Source organism: Topomyia yanbarensis, chromosome 3, assembly GCF_030247195.1.
Source record: "Topomyia yanbarensis strain Yona2022 chromosome 3, ASM3024719v1, whole genome shotgun sequence".
Classification (NCBI taxonomy): Eukaryota; Metazoa; Arthropoda; class Insecta; order Diptera; family Culicidae; genus Topomyia; species Topomyia yanbarensis.
The window spans coordinates 140,920,234-140,944,634 of NC_080672.1; the positions used below are offsets into that span (position 1 = coordinate 140,920,234).

Below are 24,401 nucleotides of genomic sequence, written 5' to 3' on the forward strand. Positions count from 1 at the left end.
CATAATTATTCAAGAATTATTTTAAAATGTCCCCTTCAAACGTCATCCCGTTGAATATTGTTAGATTTGCAATAACAGCCCGAAGCGTTGTCACAATCTGGTGATGTCACAGACATTACCCACCCATCTTATTTCGTTTTCAAAGATCTTCAAATATCTTATCAGATATCTTCATATGATCACAAAGATGTGTAAGAAATGTAAGGTTTTCGGATATTAATCGACACATTGCACTTTTATTTAATTTTTATTGGGTTCTGTTAAACTGGAAGTTAAAATGCATCGTTAAACACCGGGTTTTATTCGTTATTTTACAGACGTATTCATACTGAAGCACTCGTGTTTCCTGCATCTGTATAATTAAAGACTTTTTAAAGATGTACGTTGTCAATTTCCTCACTGAAAATAGTATCAGATGCAAGTTTATACTACATTATAGGGGTTAGTTTTCTACATGTTTGACGCTTATAGGTTCAGTCTTTGTTAATGTTTTTTCGTTTGTTTTTTCTCCTTTTTAATCAAATTGTTATTTACGATCGATTTGGTAACTTATAAATGAATAAACTGTAATGCTATTAACAGTATAAGAAAATATAGGTAGCTTCTACTTGAACTGAAAGAAATGTCACTTGAATTTTATTGTTCACAATTCAAAATGTTCCTAACAAGAATGATGCAAACCAACGGGTAAAAAAAACAATGTGCAAACTTCACCTAACATTTGATACAAATATCTTATTAATCCAACATAATCCTCCGGATGCCACACTCCATGCAGAACTTGGCCGTATTGATTGTGAAGCGAGAACCGCATTCGTGGCAAAATTTCGACATGGGCACAACGGGTCCGCCAACTCTTGATTCCTTGTGCGAGTGCAGTTCCACCTTCTGCGTTTTGAGTGTGGCCGTAATCGGTGGCAGAGACGACTCGGAACCGCTCGAGTTATCGAACGGGTCCTGCTGCTGACTAGTGGTGGTGGACTTACCGCTCCGATGATGGTACGCCCGCCGTATAGTGTGATGCTGCGGCTCTGGCGGTGACTGACGGGACAAGCTGCTGAATGATATTGGATTAGAGATTAGTGGTTAGCGATGAGCAAATGGGTTGCGGCGAGTCATTAGCTAGTAGCTAGCATCTATGGAATGTATACTCTACTGCAGCCGGGTGAAACGTGCTTGATTAGAGCAATATATCCTAGGAGTTGTTCACAAATGGAGAAATTTTCGTTGCATCAGTTATTTTTAGTGTTTGCGAAGTTTTGTAGGTCGACATATAGTTTTACACAATTTTATGCAAATGCACGTTTTAAAGGTCTTTTAGGTCACCACATTTTTACTTTATTGTATTACTTGATTATTTTAAACATGAGTTGCAAGGAACAGCATATGACTTACCGCTTAGAGAACCTTTTAAAAGATGGCATTTTAGCGATTAATTTGGAGATGACAGCCAAAATTTCTTAGCAATACTGCGCAGCCTACTTCGATATTTTGGCATTACATCTTACATGACATTATGTTCCGTAAGCGAACTGAATAGTTTACGACGTCCACAACGAAAACCAATCTCCTAATATGGGAATATTCAACCATGCGTCAAAATGTCAGTTTTTTTTGTAAAGGGCTCATGGACCCTGAACAGATCAAACATACTTCTTTACGCAACACTCCGAATTTATAAAGAAAAATGGAATTAGTGAGTTATGTAGCAATTACATTACACGCTATGGTAAATTTGGCTCAAATTACATAATTTCATACCAGGTGCTATATTGTTACCCTGAAGGGTTACAAGCCAGTGGCTTTGATGATTAGGTCTCATAGATTTCCAAAAAATTTTGGTAAAAAATAAAACCTTATCCGAGTTTAATATTTTCGGTTTCGAATGTCTATCTAGCTTTCAAAAACCTGTGAAACCCTTGTGACCACCGCAAACCCAATTCTGAACCTTTTTATATCGCGAAGTATGTTGCCAATCCAGCCACTTATTTGATCAAGTTCCTGTACAAACCCTTGATTTAATGGTCTGATACAATAACTATTATGTATACCATTATCCTAACCAATATATGTTCTATGTCCCATCTGTGAACAACCCATCAGACATACTGACATTAGTAGAAATTAAGAACCCACCTGCCATAAGCCGAATCGGCACTAAACTTGGATCCTTCCGCACTTGGTCGCTGGTGGGATCGGCCGCCAGTTTCGTGGTGATGACCTCGTGTTGAATTGGACAGTGGATATCCCTCGACACTGGAAACCTCATCGGAATCGGCAGGGTACATCGAGGAAGATGACTCGCACATCCGATCCAGCTCCTGAACACTTTTCATCAAGTCTCGCTCTGTTGGAGAGAGATCGTCAAACATGATACGACCACCACTGCCTCCCCCACCAGTGCCATTACCGCCTACAGTGTTACCAACACCGTTGACGGTACCCAGCGGAGACTGACGGGTGGCTGTGTGTTCGAAAAGTGGAGACGGAGTCGTATATGTCTGTGGCACGAGGCGTGTTGAAATCGTGTTGTTGTTGTTCACTGGCGATGCATGTTGTTGATATGGCTGTTGTGGGACGGTTGAAGGATGATGGTTAAAATTGTTACCGTTGCTGTGGCGTGACACAAATGGGTTGGTCCTGACGGTGAGCGGGCTTCCGTTCATGTTATTATTGTTATCGTTATGCAGTCCATAACCTACGATGGGAGCCATGCGATCCGTTTTGTGCGACTTAGTATCAGATGATGGAGCTTCAACTGGAACCGTGCCAGGGTTAGTCACGATACTTGGAAGGTTTCGGGTTGTGTGGTTCGACGTAGCCTGAATCTGCTCTGTTGGGAACTGACGTCGTGGCACTTGTGGTGGCTCCTGTGACTGCTGCGGTTGTAACATTTGGCGTGTAGTGTCCACCCCTTCAGATCTAGCATGGTTATCGAAACTTTTGTAGTCAGGATGGCTGTTTGGGGAAGTGAAATGACTAGGACTACCAGTACTACTATTACTACCATTCAAACTAGCAACACTCTTTACATTAGTAGGACTATCATTGTTCGTAATGTTGGCATGCTGATTGATGTTCCTATTACTATTGCTACTATTACTACTACTACTACTAGGTTTCACGTTACGAGAGTAGAAGGCGTTTTTGAAGGAGCGTCGTTCCTCTTCGAAGGAGGATATAAACTCGTCAAAGTCAAAGTCGTCGAAGGATGGAAGAGGGGGTCGTTCAGGTTTCTTCTGGACCGTTATCGGGGTGGACGGTTTCGGAATCTTTCGTTCCAATCCGGGAACATCGGGTGTTTGTGGCTTGACATCATCTGATTGGCTTTGGTTTTTTGTTAATATATTATGCGGCTGTTGTTCGGCCGGACTCTCTTCTCGACTTGCATCTCTACTGCTACTGGCGCTCGTAGTTCCATTTTGTCTGGTCAAAGTCGGTCTTTTGTCGGCGGATTCACTCTTTGTACTGCTGTCGTTAAGTCTGTTGTCGATTTTTGGTGGAACTTCAACGCGGCTGTTGTCGCTGCTAGCTGTTTCTGTGGAACTGCTCGATAACTCAGCCAAACGGTTCGGACCCGGAGTCGGTTGCAATACTTCTAACGTCTTCACACTAGAGTCCGACTCTGATGAAGATATTTTGGTTGCAATCACGGTGAGATTATCGCGATTGTTGATCGACTGCGCATCGATAAGGTTCGATTCCTTGCGATTCTCTTTATCCTCCGGTAGAGGCTTCGGTTTTTTACCTAGTATCGCATCCAGAGAGATTACCGTTGGTTTACTAATAACGTTACGACTGCTGTTACTATCATTATTGTTATTTGTGTGCTTATTGGTATTATTATTAATATTATTTTTAATATTACTGTTGTGATTGTGACTGTTGTTATTGTTGTAAGAAATGTTAATGGGTTCTAATTTGATGGGTACAAGTTTTTGCGGATGTTTCTTAAACGGTTGTATATCTTGAAGTATCTGTTCCGATTTTTCTTTCTCATCTCGTGGTGTTTGTTCACTCTTCAGCCCATTACCGGTAACGTTGGCGTACAGCATAGCATCCTTCCGCTCTTGTCCGCCGAGCGAAGAGGACCTCTTACTCAAACTGTTACTTTTGTCTTTTTTGTCTTTCTCACTCATGGCTGCCAAGTTCAGTTCGTGCTCATACTTCAGAAAAGCGGCAAGTGAGTCTGTTTTGGACAGATGAAGATCTGTAGCTGGTCGATTGGGATCTTTAATTTCGAGCTTGAGATTTTTCCGCGTCGTACTCGAATCTCTCATTTTTGGTTTCTCCGCCATTTGCAGTGCATTAAACGCTGATTTGATCGGTATTTCATCGTATTCGGATGACTTGAGAAAGTTCGGGGAAACTGGACCATCATCTGTGATGCCTTTTTGAATGTTTGATTTGGCTTTCTCTATGTACATCGGTCGGGAGACTTTCCGGGGCATTCTGAGGGACGAGGCTCGTCGAAAGTTGGAACTTATAATCGGAGATGTTTTGTTCGTAGGAGTTGTTACTGATTTACTCATGGCAGCAGTAGGAGTCACTGGAGTTGTCACGTGGTTGTTTGGCGTCTGTTGTCGTGGAGTTGACGTAGTGTAGCCGGAAGTTGGCGAGAACAATTCCTCTAGCTGTCTTTTGGCGGACAGGAACGGATCGTACCGGTCCGGGCTGTATCCGCTGAAACAAGAAGGTCAAAGACAAAAGACAGAAAAGGAAAAAAAGAGAAGAGAAGAAAACACAAATGAAAAATAAAATCAATTATGAGTTACTTGTGGACTTCATGGTACTGGATGATTTCGTTCCGGTCACGTGCGAGGTCAAAGCTTTCTACCCGCTCCATACAGAACCGCTGCGAAAGCGTATGTTTATGAGAATTGCAATCGCCACTACCACTAAAACTATCTCCCATGGTCCCGGGATCGTCCTGTAGCTGCCCGGGACTTCTATCGTGCATTTGGTACAAGCTTTTTTCTTTGCATATCTTTTTGGGAATACGGGAAGCTTTTTTGCGGTTGGAGCTCCCGTGTGACCCTTCGTTACCCATGACACCACCACCACCTCCACTACCACCAGGTGCGATCGATCTCAACTCGTTGGAATCGTAAAATGGAGGCACAAAGTCTTCTTCCCCTTCTACATTTCCCTCTTCAAAAGGACCCTTGCCAGTGCGATGAAATCGTCTTTTGCCCGATTGTTTCGGAGTCTTGATCGTGTTGGTGAAAGGAATTTCCAATTCTTCCTCCTCGATTCCTTCCGCAATACTAGTTGCATCGGTACCATAGTCAAACTGCGTGGACATTAATCGGTCCTGTTTCTCGTAGTAGTAGAAGAACTCTTCGTATGTGTCGAAGCTTGGAACGCTGCGAACAGTTTCGTAGCTGTTCCGCGCGGACGGAGCCGCACAGCTCAGTGAGCTTCGTTGGGTCAAGTTCGAGGCATTCGACTTTTCGTTAGGAGTAAAGAAGGATGCATCACTGGAAGGAAAGGGGATGAATGGTAAGGATCAACGTTAAGCGTAGGTAAGTGAATCGGACAATGTTCAATTGTAATTGCTGCTGAAAATGTAAATTATGTGCCCGTGTTCGTGTTATTTGATTCATTTTGAGTTCATAGTTCGGGTTGAGAATAGAACAAATTTCGTGTTTTAAAAATGAAATCTGCACACTATTTTTGTAATTGAATGAACTATGAGTTGGATATAGTTCAAACGGAGATATGCAAGTTTATCTTCAAGTTGAAAATTCAGCATTTCTTCGGCACCGTGTCATAACATCCGAGGACATAACGTCCGGGACATTAGGATGCACCAGGTTGCGTCATAACTTCCGAAAACGGATGTGCGTCATAATGTTCCGGTCTTTATGACGCACATTTGTTTTCGGACCTTTCGAGGCACCTCTTGTGCGTCATAATGTCCAGGACGTTAAAACGCCCATTTAGGATCTTATGCCGCAGTAGATATCCTGGATACTGTGAAGCACTTATAGTTTCGAATATTGTGACGCATAAGAACTGCTTCCTAATGTCCCAGGTCATATCGCCCCAAAATATTGTGGACAAAATTTTTTTTTTCGCGGATTTGTTCCTTATTTCGATAATTTAACTCTTAACTTTTATGTGTCCAACAAAAAAAACACCTTTAACAGGCCAACGTCCCGAGCAGCACCGCTTGTTGATTAGCAGTTTCTACAACAAAACTTGTAGAAAAGAAGCGTACATAAACCATTATTCAACTGATTTAGTAACTGAAAAAGCGCACCAGCAAAAGTGTATGGTTATGCAACAAACCGCGGCCATTACATGTTGCAAGTGTTGCTTGGGGTGGGTACCCGGGTACCCACAAATTAAAATGCTCATAGATATGGCTTCCTTTATCCGATTTGGACACTTGTAGATTTTTTGTACTCAGGAACTCGTCCACTTTTTGATTTGTAAAACTGAACCGGATGAATGGATCTGGTGCTTGGTAATCCGGATTTTCCGGGGTGATGTTCCAGTACTAGGGTATGATTTGTAAATTTTAATAATGTCCTAGCAATATGAGAATCAAAACTCTTCGAATTGTCTCGGAAATTATTTATTGTTACGGGACCCTATGGCAATTTAAAAAATGGAATTTGAATGGAATGGTCACTCACGGCCCCACGGGAACCTGCTCCGGAATGTCCGTTCCGGGGTCAAATCACCAAATGGTTTAAAACCACGAGATACAACCTACTGATGCAATCCCAAGAATTTTGATACCCATATTGCTAGTATTCCATTGAAGTTTACAAATAGTATCCCAGTACTGGAACCTGCTTCCGGAAATCCGGATACCCGGGAACCGAATGAAGTAACCCGATTCATTTTTACCCAGTCCAAAAGCGGATGAGTTCCTGAATCGAAAACACTCAAAAGCATCAAAATCAGTTGAAAATTACCTTAGTTATTGGCATTTCAGTTTTGTGGGTACCCGGGTACCCACGTCGGCCTGTTACGTAGTAAAAAAAAATCAGGAGCCCCGCCTCACTCCCCCTCTTACTATATCAACAATATTATTAACCCAAAAGCTTGACTTAGTGAAGTTCTAATATGTCAAAAAGTTTCAATTTCCCGCTATGTATAAAACAGGAATTTCATTAATTGAAGCCTAAAAGGGTACCCGGGTACCGCGTCGGATACATAACGGTTAAGTAACTTCTTTGATGAAAATAACAAGATTTATGAGTGAATAAGTGCAAATGTTTAAACATATGTGCACCGGTGGGGCAAGGCGGACAGTCTCGATTAATTCGATTGAATCATCCATACAGGAATGTCTCGCTTATAGAAACGAAAATCCTACCCCTTAAACGTGGAGAACCGTTAATTTAGCTGAAGTCTGACATACAAATCTCTCGCAGTATGTTAGCACCGAATTGACCCACTGGGTTTATGTTCCCATGTCGTAAGAGGCGACTGAAAACAGGATTCAAATGATGGTCATGTCCCTAATACCCATTTCGGGGTTTGCTATAGGCGATTATAAGCCAACGTTTTTGGTATCTTCTAGTTGCTGTACAGGAATAAGGAATTAGAATATATTAGCTTAAAAGGCACGTTCCCCGTATATAGTCGGGGATTTGTGTTTTCATCATTTCCTGGGCGGAAGGAAAGGTGAAGGAGGTGTGGGGAAGTAGAATTGGAAGGGTGGGAAAAATAACAGCACAAAAACAAAAACAAACAGCTGGTAAGTTAATCTCACAAGTAGGTCAACTCGCCTGCGAGTAAGCCTAAAGCTCTTTACCACATTGGATAAGAAACTTTAGTATGTCTCTGAGTTTCAATCGTGGTGTCGGCCGAAAACTCGAAATCGCAAGTGCGGTACTGCTGGACAGTTGCATATCAGATGATATGAGGTTCCGTAGTCGGATTCACGAAGATCACATGAAAAAGACTCAGCGAGCTGAATAATTGCCATGTGATAATTGAGTTTGCAGTGGCCGGTTAAAACCCTGGTCAGCATGCCGCAGTGGAGCTTCGAAAAATGTAGGAGAGTTTTCGAAATCACTGGGCACGGTTGTTCTACAAACGCCTTTGTTTGACGACACGTTTGTAGATTTCGCCAATAATTACGGTGCTCGGACGAAGCCCAGGACCGCATTTTTTTACTTAGGCAGGTCGGGCTCAGGAACAACGAAGTCAATCGCTGAATGCTGAATGTTGACAATGCTTAGTTCTTCGATTTGGGTTCGGCACGCAATCACTAGCTTAGACCGTGATTTATCTGAGTTGACGGCCTTGATGGCAGCCTGACTATCGGAGCAGAAGTTTATAACTTTGCCGGACAAACTCAGTTGAAGGGCTGATTGTACCCCGCACATAATCGCAAAGATTTCTGGTTGGAATACAATACAGTATCTACCTAGTGAGTGAGATTGTTCCAACAAGTGCTGATGATGGAATGTGTAGTGCTGTGATCGGGTATGGTTAGAGTAACACAAATGAACCTGTAGCATAAACGTACAGCAACTATGAATATGTCCCGCCTCGTGCAGGAAGGAAAACCTTCCATAGTTTTGGTTCAAGATGTTGAAAAAGAATATTTCGCAGTGATATACGTACGAAATATTCTTTGTATATAAACAATTTGCCATTCACGGGACGGCAGTTGACAGTAAGAACTGTCATACGGAACGTGCTATAAAAAGCTCTGAGATGTCATCTGACAGAACGTCATGTGACAAAAGCTTCAAGTGGGTAACTTGAGCTTTTGCATATGGACGCCGCGCATGGATGTGTTGTTTACTATAGGCAGAGGGTATGACAGGGTATGGCAGTCAATAAGGGACTGTGATAAACAGTGCATGAAATATCAATCGATATCGAACTATGTTAGCATTATATAACTTGACGAACAAGAATCAAATAAAGTTATCTCAAACCTACCTACAGAAATACTTCGTGTTTTCTTACGGTATTATCAACAGGTTATGGGCCCAGTAGTTAACTGGAACTAGCCACCTGGACTATTGTAAAATAGTTGTTTTGAACGACCAGCGTTTCGGGCAGAAACGGCATCCGGCGAGGACCAGCGTTTCGGGTAGAAACGGCCAGCGAGAACCATCGTTTCGGACAGAAGCGACATCCGGCGAGGACCAGCGTTTCGGGAAGAAACGGCATCCAGCGAGCACCAGCGTTTCGGGAGCAAGCAGAGGATGGCGACCCAGCAGCAAGCTGGAGGATCTGCCGAGAGGATGGCAACCCAGCAGCAAGCTGGAGGATCTGCCGAGAGGGTTACTCTCGAGGACAGAAGAGGTGGTGGCTACGAGAGGGGAACTCTCGAGCGCACCGTGCCGACGACGGCATACTTCGGTAGCGTCAACCGCGAATCGATATTCGACGGTTCGGAGTTGCGGTTCCCAGCCTGGAAATGGTGAATGGAACATCATCTTATAAAGATGAAACTCCAGCACACGTTGCTACGAACGCCCGAAGAAGAAGACTTCTACGAACCAGTAGTAGGTGCCTCGGAAGAGCTAGAAACAGCCAGGAAGGCTAAGCTCAGAAAACGGCTTGATGACGACGTCGAAGCATTGGACGAGATTGTCATGATGGTCAACAATGATGTTTTGAATAAACTCATTGGGCTCAACTATGCGAAAGAAGCCATGGATACTCTGGTCAGAACGTACCAAAAGGGCGGTACAGCCGCTATGGTTAATATGCGGGACCGGTTGTATACCATCAAACAAAGACATCACGACAAATTGTCCATGATTTTTGATGAGTACGATCTGATTATTCGCGAGCTAGATCGTATGGGTTCAAAAATGACAGCATCGGAAAAAGTTCATGCTCTACTGATCTCCATGCCAGACAAGTACCGACACGTCAAAGGCGCTCTGATGGTACTGACGAATGAAGAACTGTGTGCCAAGCCGATCATGGAGATCAAACGAATGTTTATTGATGCTGAAGCTGGGGAAGAGAAGCAGACAGAAACGAAAAACGTTGCGCTGTCTTCAAAGTACAAGCCAAGGAGAGAGGTAACCCGATGCTTCGGTTGCAACGAAACTGGGCATTTTAAAAATAAATGCCCACTAATGAAAAAGTTTAACGCGAAGGAGAAAGATAAGTTCAAGAAGCAGCAAAAGATGGAGCCTAAAAAGAGCTTTGCAATGATGACCAAAGCGGATCGTGGTAGGAGAGTCAGATTCGTAATTGACTCAGGAGCAAGCGACCATATGGTTAATGACGAGAAGCTGCTGGAAGATGTCCAAGAATTAGAGAAGCCAATCACCATTTCGACGGCGAAAGCGGGCCAGAATTTACGGGCAACAAAAGTTGGAAAAATGCGATTAAAGAGTGTTGTGGGTAACAATACAATAAAAGAATTGAAATTGTACAACGTTCTTTTTACTCCGGGTCTTGAAGAAAATCTCCTTTCGGTTAGAAGGATTAGCAAAAATGGTAAAAGGGTTACTTTTACGGATGAAGAGGTTATCTTTGAATTTGAAGATGAAGTAATTGCTTCAGGAATCTTCGTTGATGGTTTATTCCACCTTGATCTATTTCGGGAAGAAAAGTCGGCGGAAGATGGAACAAACTTAGCATTGTTCGGAAAGAAGGTGAGTTTGGAAACATGGCATAAAAGACTTGGCCATATCAGTGATACGAGTTTGGAGAAACTAATTAAGAAGGGAATGGTTGAGGGTATCAATCTAACTTCTGGAAATATTAGTGAAACAAATGTATGTGATGGTTGTATGGCGGGGAAGCAGGCTGCATCCAAATTTAAACACTTGCAGCTGCCAAGATCAAAACGACCACTGGAACTCATACATTCGGATGTTTGTGGAAGCATGGAGCAGGAAACCTATGATGGCTATCGTTACTTTGTAACCTTTATAGATGATTATACGCACTTTCTCGTGGTTTACCTCATGAAACAGAAATCGGAGGTTTTCGAGAAATTTAAAGAATTCGAAGCAATGGCGACAGCATTCTTCGAAAGACGTATTTCAATGCTAAGGTGTGATAATGGAGGGGAATATACAAGTAACGAATTTCAAGCTCATTGCAAAAGAAATGGTGTTAGAATGACGTTCACTGTTCCATACACACCGCAGCAAAATGGTGTAAGTGAACGTATGAACAGATCTTTAATGGAAAAGGTCAGAGCTTTGCTTTACGAAAGTGGATTAGCGAAAGATATGTGGGGAGAAGCATTATATGCAGCAACATATCTAATCAATAGATCTCCAACAAGTGGGATAGAAGAGGACAAAACTCCGTATGAAAAATGGTTCAAAAAGCGACCAAACTTGAATCATTTAAGAGTTTTTGGGTGTAAAGCATTTAAACAAATACCTAAAGAGAGGCGTCAGAAATTAGATTTCAAAACAAAACCTTTGATATTTGTGGGGTACGCAAATAATGGTTTTAGATTATGGAACAAGGATACGCGTTCAATAGAAATTGGCAGAAATGTAGTATTCAATGAATCTACCAGAGCCAATCAAGATATTGACCACACAAACATGGATTTCGTAGAATCATCTGGTCAAGATTTAATTAGATGTACACGCTTAAACCAAGGAGAACAGAACGAAGACGAGGATGATGCTATCCTTCCTTCTGATGAAGAACAGCATGAAGAATGCACACTCATCGAAACAGAGCAAGATAATCTAGATTCACTTGAAGAATCAGTTGGCGAAACTGACTATGAAAGTACAAATGAAAATCCAACAGACGAAAGAGAGGACGTCGATGATGGTCAATCATTGCGTCGAAGCAAGAGGGAGAGAAAGATACCGGGTTGGTATTCCGATTATACAGCAAAAACAGCAATGATTTTCAACGAAGAGATTCCGCAAACTATTGAGGAATTGAAGAAAGTTTCTGATTGGCAAGAATGGAAGCATGCTATTCAAGAAGAGTTTGATGCATTACATCAAAATGGCACTTGGACAGTGGTTAACTGTTTGCCAAAAGGAGTTAAACCAATTAACTCAAAATGGGTTTTCTCAATGAAAGAAGATGGAAGATATAAAGCACGATTAGTGGCAAAAGGGTGTTCACAGCGTCCTGGATTCGATTACTGTGAAACATTTGCACCAGTCGCCAAACTAGAGAGTGTTCGGTTAGCACTAGCCCTTGCTAACGAGCGTAAATTGTTAGTACATCAAATGGATGTCAAAACTGCATTTCTACATGGGAAGTTAGAAGAAGAAATATACATGAAACTTCCACCAAACGTAAATGGGCAAAGACAAACTGTTCGTCTACACAAATGTTTGTATGGATTGAAACAGGCAAGCAGATCTTGGAATAAACATTTTGATGATGCAATGAAAACATTAGGTTTTGTCCCTCTCAAAAATGACAACTGCATCTATAAGTCAAAATCTAGAGGCATCATAGTAATACTATATGTAGACGACATTTTACTACTTGCCAAAAACATCGAAGCAATTACGTGGATTAAAAAGAAACTTGGAAGGTTATTCCAAATGAAAGACATGTTAGAGATTAAGCACTTCCTGGGAATGGAGATAAATCGTGATTTGGAAAGCCAGACTATTGAAATTTCTCAAACAATATACGTGGAGAAACTTCTTAGTAGATTTGGGATGGCTGATTGTAAACCAGTGGGGACACCATTGGATATCAACACGAAATGGTCAAAATCTGAGGCAAAAATCACTGAAGAGCCATACAGAGAACTGCTGGGATGCCTACAATATCTTTCACTAACTTCTAGACCTGATATTTGCTCTGCGGTAAACACCCTAAGCAAATGTGCTAACTGCGCCACCGATTGGCACTGGTCAGGATTAAAACGAATATTGCGATATTTGAGGGGAACGAGCAATACAAAAATAATTTATTCATCAAATACCGAATATCCAGCTTTAGTAGGATTTGCCGATGCAGATTTTGCAAATGATCCTGATGATAGGAAATCAGTTTCAGGATACGCATTTCTACTATACGGTAATCTTATTTCGTGGTCAACGAAACGACAACCGACTGTAAGCTTATCAACAAGTGAAGCAGAACTGATAGCACTTTGCGCTGCTACGAAAGAAGGAGTGTGGTTAACACAACTTCTCAATGAATTGGATGTAAACATAACACCATTCATCATAATGGAAGATAGCATCCCATGTATCAACATAGCACAGGAGCCAAGATCACATCAACGGATGAAACACTTGGATATCAAATACCTTTTCATCCGGGATCTCATCAAAAATGGTAGAGTAAAACTACAGTTCATCCCAAGCGTCGATCAACCTGCAGATGCCTTCACTAAGGGGTTACCTAAAAATATACACAGAAAGTTATTCGGTGTATTGAATGTGCAAATTGTGGGGAAGTGTTGAAAAAGAATATTTCGCAGTGATATACGTACGAAATATTCTTTGTATATAAACAATTTGCCATTCACGGGACGGCAGTTGACAGTAAGAACTGTCATACGGAACGTGCTATAAAAAGCTCTGAGATGTCATCTGACAGAACGTCATGTGACAAAAGCTTCAAGTGGGTAACTTGAGCTTTTGCATATGGACGCCGCGCATGGATGTGTTGTTTACTATAGGCAGAGGGTATGACAGGGTATGGCAGTCAATAAGGGACTGTGATAAACAGTGCATGAAATATCAATCGATATCGAACTATGTTAGCATTATATAACTTGACGAACAAGAATCAAATAAAGTTATCTCAAACCTACCTACAGAAATACTTCGTGTTTTCTTACGGTATTATCAACACAAGAACCGTCTCTCAATAACGGAAACTTTTATGTTGGAAAGCTACTTAACCCCGTTTTCGTACTTTCAACAAAAATGGCATGATAAACCATCACCTTTTAATGATTTCAAAAGAATTGTATCATACTGTAGCAGAAATAGGTTTCCCCATAATCGGCGGTGATGCAAATGCCCATCACAGATATCAATTTGAGAGGCACCGAATTCATGGAATACTTAAGTAGTACAAATCTACACACACGCTTAATATAGGAAATCGCCCAACATTTGCACGATCTGACAGAGGAGAGGTTTAGATGTAACTCTCTGCTCTGACGGTATTACGCTTGAGTTTGGTACCGTACCAAACAAGCTCAAACCTTCGTTATCTGATCATACGTGCCATGTCTTTTATCATTTAATCTCGCAAGATATCGTCTCATAGAAATCCCAAATCTACGAACTGGAACCTCAAAGACTAGGTTTCATGGGTATCTTCCGACGATTGAATCTCCAAGAGACTTGAACGAGGTCGAACTGCTAATAATGAATACTCGTCTGACGAAGATGTAGTACTCGACTGTCCTGTTGACACATACTTTTCAGGGTGTATGGAGCCATCACTAACGAATACCCCTCTGAGATGTGTTTCTTGGGCATTTGCTCGCAGAATTGTGACAACCGAACCCATCAAATGGGCGATTGAAAGTTTTGCTCCGTATAAGTCTCCCGAAAAAGATGGAATCATTTACAGTTTTACATGTATATCAGCGGGGAAGTTCACTGTCACCCTGTTATACAATGCTGTCTACAACATTAAAAAAGCTTTTTCGTAAAAGCAATCAAGTTTATGAGTTTTTCTTGATATTGAAGGTGCTTTTGACAACGAATCCATTTTCGAAGCAGCACGAAGTTATGGAGTACCTTCATATACCACTAACTGGATACACGCAATGCTTAGCAACCGACATCTATGGTCATCGCTAAGATAAGTAGAGATAAAGAAACTCAGTGTTCTCAAGGTGGTGTGATGTCGCAACTTCTATGGAGTCTTGTCGCCGATGACTTGTTATGAAAACTTAATGAGCTTGGGTTTCCGACATATGGTTTCGCTGATGATTATCATATAATGATCAGCGGTATTTGCATTAACACACTTTTTGATTTGATGCAAAAAACCTTTTGTGATGTTGAGGTGTCTTTATGTTGGACTATCAGTTAATCCAAATAAAACATCATGTGCTTTTCGCGCAACGAAGGATTACAACCGGAGCTCGTCCGTTGCAGTTCTTTGTCTCTGAAATTATTGTCACAGATCAAGTTAACAGCGTTGGGGTAGTTCTTGACTCAAAACTTAATTGGAAAGCTCATATCGATGTCAGCGTTATGAAAGTTTTCATGGCCTCCTGCCAATGTAGACGGGGTTTCGGCAAATCATGGGGACTCAAACCCAAGTATCTACACAACAATTGTTAGACCAATACTGGCTTACGGGTGTCTTCCCGATCAGAATGAAATAACAAGATTATAACAGAACACAATTTTTGTAACATATTGTGTTATAAATTTGGTCTCGTTAGTAGTTAAAATAACAGAAATTTATAACAAGTAACAACGTGAGATAAATTTTTGAAATATTTCTGTTATGTGTTTCTGATCGGGTTGTTTTGGTGGCAGAAGGGTGAAGTTATGACAATCCAATCAAAGCTAAACCATAGGATGGTCTTGATGGCGATTACTGGTGCGTTCTCATCAGCAGCTACTGCTGCTCTAGAGGCACTCCTGAATAAAAAACCACTAAATGTGTTTCTGAAACAAGAAGCACTTTCTTGTGCAAGGTTACTGTGCTCTGGAACAGTAACTCAATAGATCGTGCAACTGGCCACACAAGAATGTGACCCCAAATGATTACTTACTCCCAGTGATCTTACACTTACATATAACGTTCCTTTTAAATCTTACAATGTGAGAATTCCTCCTCGCAAGGAAGGGCTGTCCGGAGCGACGACTTAAAGAATACGTAGTTTGTTACACTAACGGCTCTTTGTTAAAGGGGCCGAGCCGGTGCTGGTGTCTATTGTCGTGAAATAAGATTAAACCAATCAGATTCGCTTGGTAGATACTGTACCGTATTCCAAGCTGAAATCTTCGCGATTCTGTGCGGCGTACAATCGGCACTTCAACAGGGAATTTTCGGTGAATGAATCTATTTTCGCTCTGATTTTTGCCTGCACTGAAAACACTTAGTTCGGCAGATTTGAGATCACAATTAGTAATAGCATGTCGAATTCAAATCGAAGAAAAAATGCTATCTATCTTCTATGGGTATGTCATTCCGGTATTAATGATAGTGAATGGGCGGACGAATTGGCTAGATAAGATGGATATAGCACAAGATTCGCTCTTAGACTGCATTTGAACATACCAACCATTGTCGTAGCGTGCAAACTTGCATTCAAACAAAAAAAAATTCTGCCGGATGTGAGTCCGAAAATATCAAAAAAATTGCTACATTTTCCAAACACTATTGCAGTATTCTAGTCAGGGCACTGGCTGAACATTGCACACTCACTTGTTACATGGCTACTATTCAGCGTGCTGAGTATTATTCGTGTATTCTTTGTGAATCCGATTACGGAACTTCACTCCATTTAGTATGCAATTGCGTATCGGGATTTTTGGTTCTCCATACATAGATGAGAGCTGAAACTCAAGGATACACTATTATTCTTAACCCAGTGTTGGAAAGAACTAAAGAGTTTGCTGGGATGTTCTGAGAACCAAGTCGATTACAGAGAAAATATAGCAGTGTTTTTGCAGTATCTACGACCGATTTTTGAAATTTCTCTCGAAAACTTATAAACCGAACTATGGTTTCCGAAAAGTTACGACAAATGTTTATAAACCCAAATCGGTTTGATTTCCTTTCAAATGTTTGCGTAATAAGCTAGTCAAAACCTTGATCTTTCGAAACATACTGATTAATGTTTAAAAAGTTTTATGGTTTTGCAGTAATAATCGAAAGAGTAAGCGAAAAAAGAGGGTCCACTTCTCCAATCCTTCCCATCAGGAAAATGATGAAAAGACCCCGGCAAGGCACAAATCCGGCGTTCACAGATGTCGTGTGAACTGTTTGGATTTTTTGTGTCCATAGCTGGTGCTAATTTGGGTACTAGTTTAGATACATCGTCTAACTAGTTACTGACGATATTAATTTAAACACAAAAAAGCAAAACTTAATTTAAGTCTTGTGACCTTCATGCTCAAAACGGTTTAATTCAATTTTACTTTTTGGGAATTTATTGCATAATTGGAATCGGTCAGCAACCAACAGAAATATGATCATCCAAATTACCCAAGAGTTTCAATTCCTTTTCCGCAGACTTTCTTTTACGCTTTTTATTGTCAAAGATCTATTTTCGATTTTCTTTAGTGCAACATGTAAATACCCTTTTCCAGAGAGTACGGGAAGTGCGTAGTATCAAATCAGCAAAGTTCAAAAAGGAGGAAAATATTTTATATTCTACCGTAGATAAACTTAAATTTTCATCAGTATTTAGTCAAATCGTGATTATAATGTATATTCTAGGTTCTAGGGTATGTATATTTTTTATTAAAGAGTTTCAAAATTGATTCGTCTATTAGGTTCGAAATGCACATCATTTGCAAAACAAATCCAACGATCACGATACAATGGTACGGTTTCAAAATATAATTGGACTACCTCAAAGTGCCAATTCCGGAAATGGTTGCCAAAATTTTAATGTCAAAAGCTTAATCAAGGTGGTATTGCCAAATCTGCCTGATTTTCACTAATCTGTCTCTCTTCTTGTACTCTCGGGGATTTTCGCTTTCTTATGTGTAGAGTAGAATGTGGTCAAATAGGTATGAGGGTACAATAGGTATAGGGTATTATCTTTGTTATGTTATTCCAGAGGTTGCTCATGTTGTGTGAATTAGATACACAGTAGACAGCATCGTTAACGACTATCATTTCAGCTGTTATCGTGGATCAGTTGTAGTAGTTATGGCTTCGTTTAATTTTTCGCGTGTTGTTCTGCGAAAACCCATTGTGTTTCGTCCTTAGTACAGTACATTAAATCAATATAAAAAAAACGTAAAGTGAATTTTTTCTTACGTAAAAATTAATACTGAACACAAGTAATGTCTTGGTTTTTCGATATTTCTTGTTTGAAAAAAAAAAAAAAAAAAAAAAAATACGGACGTCAACATGAAACATGCGCTTGGGGGCACGATAGGTCAGCCGTTTGGGGGCACTATTGGTCAAGCAATTAATTTCAATTGAAGATTTTCAGCCATTTCCCAAAGCTCCTTTGCGCAAACCATCAAATCGAGACCAAAAGCGACGTAAAGCTGCACTTCTCACTGATTCAGTGATGCTGGAGTCTTTACGAGCTGAGCAAGCAATTACTGCTAAAAAGAATACAACCGTTGAAACTAGAAAAAAATTGCTGCCGAAAAAAAGAGAGAGGAGAGTCTGCAAAACGGCAGAAACAGATGAAAAAGAAACGAAAATTGATCGAAAAAGAGAAGAAAAACGAATCCAAAAAACTGCTATGAAGCGCGATATTGGTAATCCCGCAGCTAAGCAACACCGCGAGCCGGGATGCACAACTTATATTCCACACACTGGCGACGACGAGTACACCGAAGAGGTCATTAGCAAGCACAAAACAAGACGAAAAAGCTGAAAAATAATATTTTTCAATATTTCCCGATTTTCACATTATTTGCCACTTCCTCAATTTCTTACCTGAATTACGTCAATAAATACCATTTATTATTTGTGTTATTAATTTTTAGAATATTTCTAGTATTCATACTGCTGCTGGCTTGTACATCGTTTTGTTTAACCTCGAATAAAGTGACCTATCGTACCCCCAGATTTTAAAAACGTCGAAAAAAGTCCCTTCGACTTAATAGATGTAGCTTAGAAAATGTTTAGCCAAACATAAATTCATTATTATTAAAACGTTGCCAGCTGTATACCCTTTCCAACCAGTGCTTTTTTTGCCTAGATCAGAGCAAAAATAGCTTCGCACGAGCTCGCCAAAGAAAACTGACCTACTTGACCCCACTCTACTCTATATTATAAATATAAAAAATATACTTTTTAAGATAAAGGATTCAGCTTAAAAAAATATTTTTTAGCGAATTTTTTTATAACTTTGCGCGAAACGAATTTATCAAAACTTTTGTACATTATACTGCATCATTTCAATAACATTCTGTAATTTTTCTATGTATCTATGTATAATTTCTATTTTCACGCTGAAACCCTTACCTCCCCTAAACCGTAAGACACGTAAGGAACGGTCATAGGAAACGGGAAGATTCATATACTACTTTTTTTGAATTCCAGTGAGATTCAATTTAATAAGTTTCATTCCTGCATGTGTGGAAACATCGTGCACTAACCAAACAATAATTATAATACATAACCTATTGTGCATACTCTTAACATGGTGCTGATTAATCTAGACAAGTTACAAGTTCAACAACCTGTTTCATTCAATTCTATATACAATCACTTTCACTCGCATTGTTGGTCGTTAGGGTGGTCAATCTAAAAAAACGTGCATCGGTTTCGTAAGCTTCGTTGCAGTTTTGTACCTCAACTTGCTGGAAACAAGCGATCTGTATTGCAATTCAACGTTTGGAGATACATGAGTTATTCGTTTGATGTTTGTGATGTCGGTGTTTTACGCCCATAAAGTGGACAAACTTGACTAAGTAGTGGTAAAAATATTGTTTAATTTAATATGTGAAACCCAAAAACGATTCCACGCAAAATATTCACCATAATTGAGACCGTAAAATCAATTTGTTCTAAATAGCTTATAAATATTTTGAGTTCTAGAACGATTCTTGTTTTCTTTAAATATTTTTGAGCTGCGTTCCACGAAAGAAGTAAATAAGATTTACATAAAATTTACTTGAACTTGACCGAACCATATAACTATTTGACCACCCTACTGGACATGTATGTCATGAATCATTCACCACCTACTGACTTACCCAAACAAAAACAATTCTCACCCATGAATAAAAAAAAGATCACACCCAAAATAAGCACAACCAAACCAAACTCAGCTGACTAAAGCAGAACGAAAATTCAGGCCCAACCAAGTCGTATACCTCTTATTGCACTTTACGTTCTTGTTGGCGCCACGCTTCAGTGGAACGCGGTGCTCCCCATGACCAACCCTTTCCAGCTTGCCGACGGATTGTTCCTTTTCTCGCCGCACATCCTGGGCTGGCCTGATGATCAGATTGTTGCCAAAATTGTTGGTTCCATGTCCCTGCTGGTCATTACCGAAGTCATTTCTAAAGTTCTCGTTCTCCATTAGATTGGCCCGAATTTTTTTCGTGACTTTCGCCGCTTTTGATGCGGTGGCTGTGTTGAATTGGCCGATGGAGGGTGCCTTCTTCAACGAACCGGAGTGATCGGATTTGCTTCGAGTGGCAATGGGTATGAAAACACATGACGCAGAATGACCGTGGTTAGTTAGGTTTGAGATGGAAATCGAAAATGAATTGTTAGGGGGGTAAAATGAGCAACAACAAAGTGAGGTTGCAGCAGCTCGTCAGAAATGTCTACCTCCAAGACGGTAGACATAGCTGATGCACCCGCTTACTGGTCGCAGAACAAAAACTTACTTATCACTGGAAATGGAAGAACTCATCGAGTTGAGATGGCTGCGATGATGCCTAGGAAGCGGAAGGTCCAAATCTGCTAGACTGTTGGTGGAACCACCACAGCTGAGACTGCCCGAGTATTTCTCTCGGTTTAAGGCACGTTTCGACCTTGATGGAATGAAACACTTTGCATTAGTTCCACTTTGCAAAGCGATAAGAGCACATGTTGTTACTGTCGGAATTTTCTTCAGAGAAACACTAGTAGATCTTCTAGTTTTAGGAGGACAACAGTAACTTACCTAATTTGAGGGGCTTTGTACTGAATACGAGCGTTGAGCCGTTCTTTGGCAGCGGAAATCGTCTGGCTGTTATGGATGTTTTTATTGAGCAGTGCCTTCTCACGGCACCATTCCACGTGCCGGTCGTACGCTTTGAACCCGAAGCAACGCTCGCAATATGGACACGGTTCGTTCTGCTGGGAAAGACTCCTTTTCAGGGTAGGCCGAGGGGTCGTCGTTGCAGTGCATGAACTGTCTCCGGTCGATGATGTGCTGGGTAGCGTTTGGGATTTGGACATATTGTTGTTGGCGTGACTCACACCCATGTAGTCTTTGCGTTCCATTGTGGGCGTTTTGCTTGTGCTCAGTTTTCGAATGGGGTTTGTCTGTAAATAGTAAGGATATAGATTGCTATCACTTAGTTTATATACATTAATTTGCAAAGTTTTTTTTTATATATTTTGATACGATATTACAAGCAATATTTACATTCCTTAGGATTGATTTTCTCATTAAAAATATAATATTGCTATATTTTTTACTAAAAAATTATAAAAATAGTCTTCATATTTCAAGTACATTTCAGTTGAAAAAATAGAGTTGTATATTTCGATAACTATTAAGGCTTATTTTTTATTCTTTCCGATTTCGCCTGCAATATTAAAAGTGATCCAAAATAAAAAAGGATAAAGTCGTTCCTGTTTTCGCTATTTCTACATTTTCTTCTTCTAGTAACAAATCGGAGTAAACACACTCGAGTTATTTAGTTCTGTTTACTATGGAGAATTACAGTGCAAGAAGCGAGTGCTGGAACAAACCTAGAGGTTATCCTGCATGATGACGAATTCTTTTAAGTGTGTTATTGGCAGTATCAATAAAATGTGCCAAATCGGATTTGACAGAAAAAAATAACACTGCTGATTTCGTTTTTAGATTCGAATCGCTCTACGGCTCTAGGTTCGCTCGATACTGTCATGTCCATGTGTGCATGCGTTTCGTAAACATAAGGGCGAACCTGGAGCGACTCAAATCTAGAAGTGAAATCAGCATTAGTTTTGCAGAATACTGGCATTTAGGGTTTCGACAGTACACTACACTGCATAGTGGAATATTTGACCCGAAAAGCTGGCCAAAAGCGAAAACTCTAAACTCGTGCTATAGAGCTTCTAATCCAATATGACTCGTTTTCTGGATAGTTACTACACAATTTTTAAGTCTTGTTTGATTTATTTATTTCATTTACAGCCAGCATGAGCTGTCAGAGTTAGAATAAAATAAAAGCGATGAATTCTTGTCAAAAAAGTCAAGATATTTACTTTCATTTATCTAAGAACCAGTATTATGCATCGGTTAGTCCTAAACTATCTGCTAAATCCATTGACATGTATATTCGAAAATCGAAATTAACCACACATCTCAATAAATATGACAGTTATAATCGAGCTGAACATATTGTACAATATTTCCCATATACACACTAAGCCAGCCAAAAGACGATTTGGTCAGTAAAGTGATATTTTTACGAAGCTGCCAGCAAATTGTTTAAAAATTTGTGGTATAGTTTTCATTTTTTAGCGATTTTCAGTAATTTTTCGAATAATTTGCTGAAACCCGCAATATTTTGCACTGAATTTATCAGCATTCCTGTTTTTTTGGCACATAAACATTATCCAGTAAAATACTGACTGATTGTTCGGCAAAATTATACCAACATTACCGAACCTCGTCAAAAACTTACAAAACAGGTATAGCAAATCATTTGTCAAGTCGCAATTTTCAGAAGAAATTGCTGACTGACCAGTATTTTTTGACGTTTGGATAGAACGGATTGCGGAGAGTTCGGTAAACGAATTGTTTTACTGAATTGATTACCGAACGGTTTGCTGTTCAAAACCCCAGCAAAATTTTACTGTACCCAGTAATTTAAATTAAGTGTGTATGTTGGCATTATAAAGTGATATTTATTTATGTTCTCACTATTTCTCACCACAAATTTCAATATCATTTGATAAATCAGTGTCCCAGTAAGTGAATCAAGAGTAAAATGGCTGCCATTTTCTTCCATTTTGTCTTTTATGGGCATTTTACAAAACGATGTATTATTCAGTTTCATACCAGTTATTTACTAGATTTTTTTTAACAATTAGTCCTCTTTCAGTGGAAAGCTGTGCAAAATTTGCGCGGTTTATTCCAAATATTGTAAAAGATATAACGTTCTGAACGAAATAGATGGAATACGAATCACGCGCAGCAAAACGGTCTGCTTTGCTAGGAACGACGCTTTCGAATCATTCGGGAACTGTTACAGAAAGTTGGAACCGCACTTTAAGATGCACACAAGCATAATTACAATATAATTCCACATGGAAACTGATTAACACATCTTATTACACTGGTTTCCATACATTCCCGGGTCTTTTTTCGTAGAAGAAATTTATTAATACTTTTGGCCAGCTTTTTGATACGAATACTCTTCTGTGCACTGGTGTAGTTGGTGTTCAGCCATTCAAACTTGGGTGTAAAAAATCTATCGTTTATTTCACACTACACCGTTATAGAACAACACGAACACGAAAACGCTCCTATAGTACACAAGAAATAAACTATATAACGCACAAATTACAAAAATTGACTCCCCCTCTCCCCATGTAATAAATTGTCACAAAATTCTCGACACTAATATTACCTTCCATATTACGTAACAAATTAATTGAAATTGTGGCGCTGGGCTCTATTTGGCTTAACACAGAACAGATATTTTCAGGACGAATGCGGGACGAAACCTATTAGAGTTATACGTTTCCCAAATATTTGCGCAACTTGGGTAAAACTGAGAAAATTTTCGGAAGGATTCGTGATCTGGAAGTCGAAAAGGGTAACGTGACAATTAAAATAAATTGTCTCAATTTGAAGGTTCCCCACGTATTTCGGAGATTAATTAGCCCGACACAAAAATTTTATGAGTGCTTTGTACAATATGAATATACAATTTGGGTATTTTCGAATGAAAATCAGCATTTTGGTAAATGCGGAAGATTTTCCGGGATGTTTTACTATGTGGGACACGATCTCGAAATCCGTGGCTAGCCCGACTAATCCTGCACGTCTGGACACATCCAACTAGCATTACACCCTAATAAAGAAATTGCTCTTATTTGTTTTGATATCGCGAAATAAGCTAAACATATAGCTCAATTTGACAAATCTTTGCGAACTATTACATTGTTTGTATAGAAATCACTTGTTAATGTCACTTGGAATCGTCATGCCTACTGAGATCTCGTAACCGGTGACATGGGCAGAAATACTGGCAGGAATAAAGAATATGTGTTTTAAACTTTTGGATCGGTATTCATACATCGCCACATAAGTTTGTATTCATATACAAGCGTAACAGAAGCTTTCCGATTGTATATTATTCCCCCGAAAATCATTCTCCAGAAAGCCATTCCCCAGAATTCCACCCTTTCAGAATACCATCCCCCAGAAAATACTATTCCCAGAATGTACCATTCCCCAGAATTCCATCCCCAGGATGCACCATTTCGCAGAAAGTCATTCACCAGAAATGCTTTATTTTTATAATTTTGATCTTTTTAACTTACTACAGTTTTTTTTATTCAAATCGTTTATTTGATAAGGCACGTTGCGTTAGCTTAAAGGTGCCAATTTTGTTTTGTTTTACATTTTAAATTGCTTAAAACTAGGGGATTACATATTGATTTTTTTT

General features: G+C 39.9%; 1 protein-coding gene across 10 annotated transcripts in view; it reads right to left on the reverse strand.

Moving 5' to 3' along the window:
* Window positions 1–234: 234 nt before the first annotated feature.
* LOC131692910 (myosin-G heavy chain) overlaps window positions 235–24,401 on the reverse strand; it is a 271,448-nt gene continuing 247,281 nt past the window's right edge. For 6 of the 10 annotated variants that reach the window (XM_058980305.1, XM_058980301.1, XM_058980298.1 and 3 more), the window contains 5 exons: window positions 20,693–21,057; window positions 20,415–20,594; window positions 19,893–20,210; window positions 2,137–4,683; window positions 235–1,057 (listed from right to left, as the gene is read on the reverse strand). In XM_058980305.1, coding sequence (XP_058836288.1) covers window positions 739–1,057; window positions 2,137–4,683; window positions 19,893–20,210; window positions 20,415–20,594; window positions 20,693–21,057 — 3,729 coding nt within the window. In that variant the 3' untranslated portion in view covers window positions 235–738. The remainder of the gene's footprint in view (window positions 1,058–2,136; window positions 4,684–19,892; window positions 20,211–20,414; window positions 20,595–20,692; window positions 21,058–24,401) is intronic. The other 4 variants (XM_058980303.1, XM_058980302.1, XM_058980306.1 and 1 more) reach the window with 4 other exon arrangements.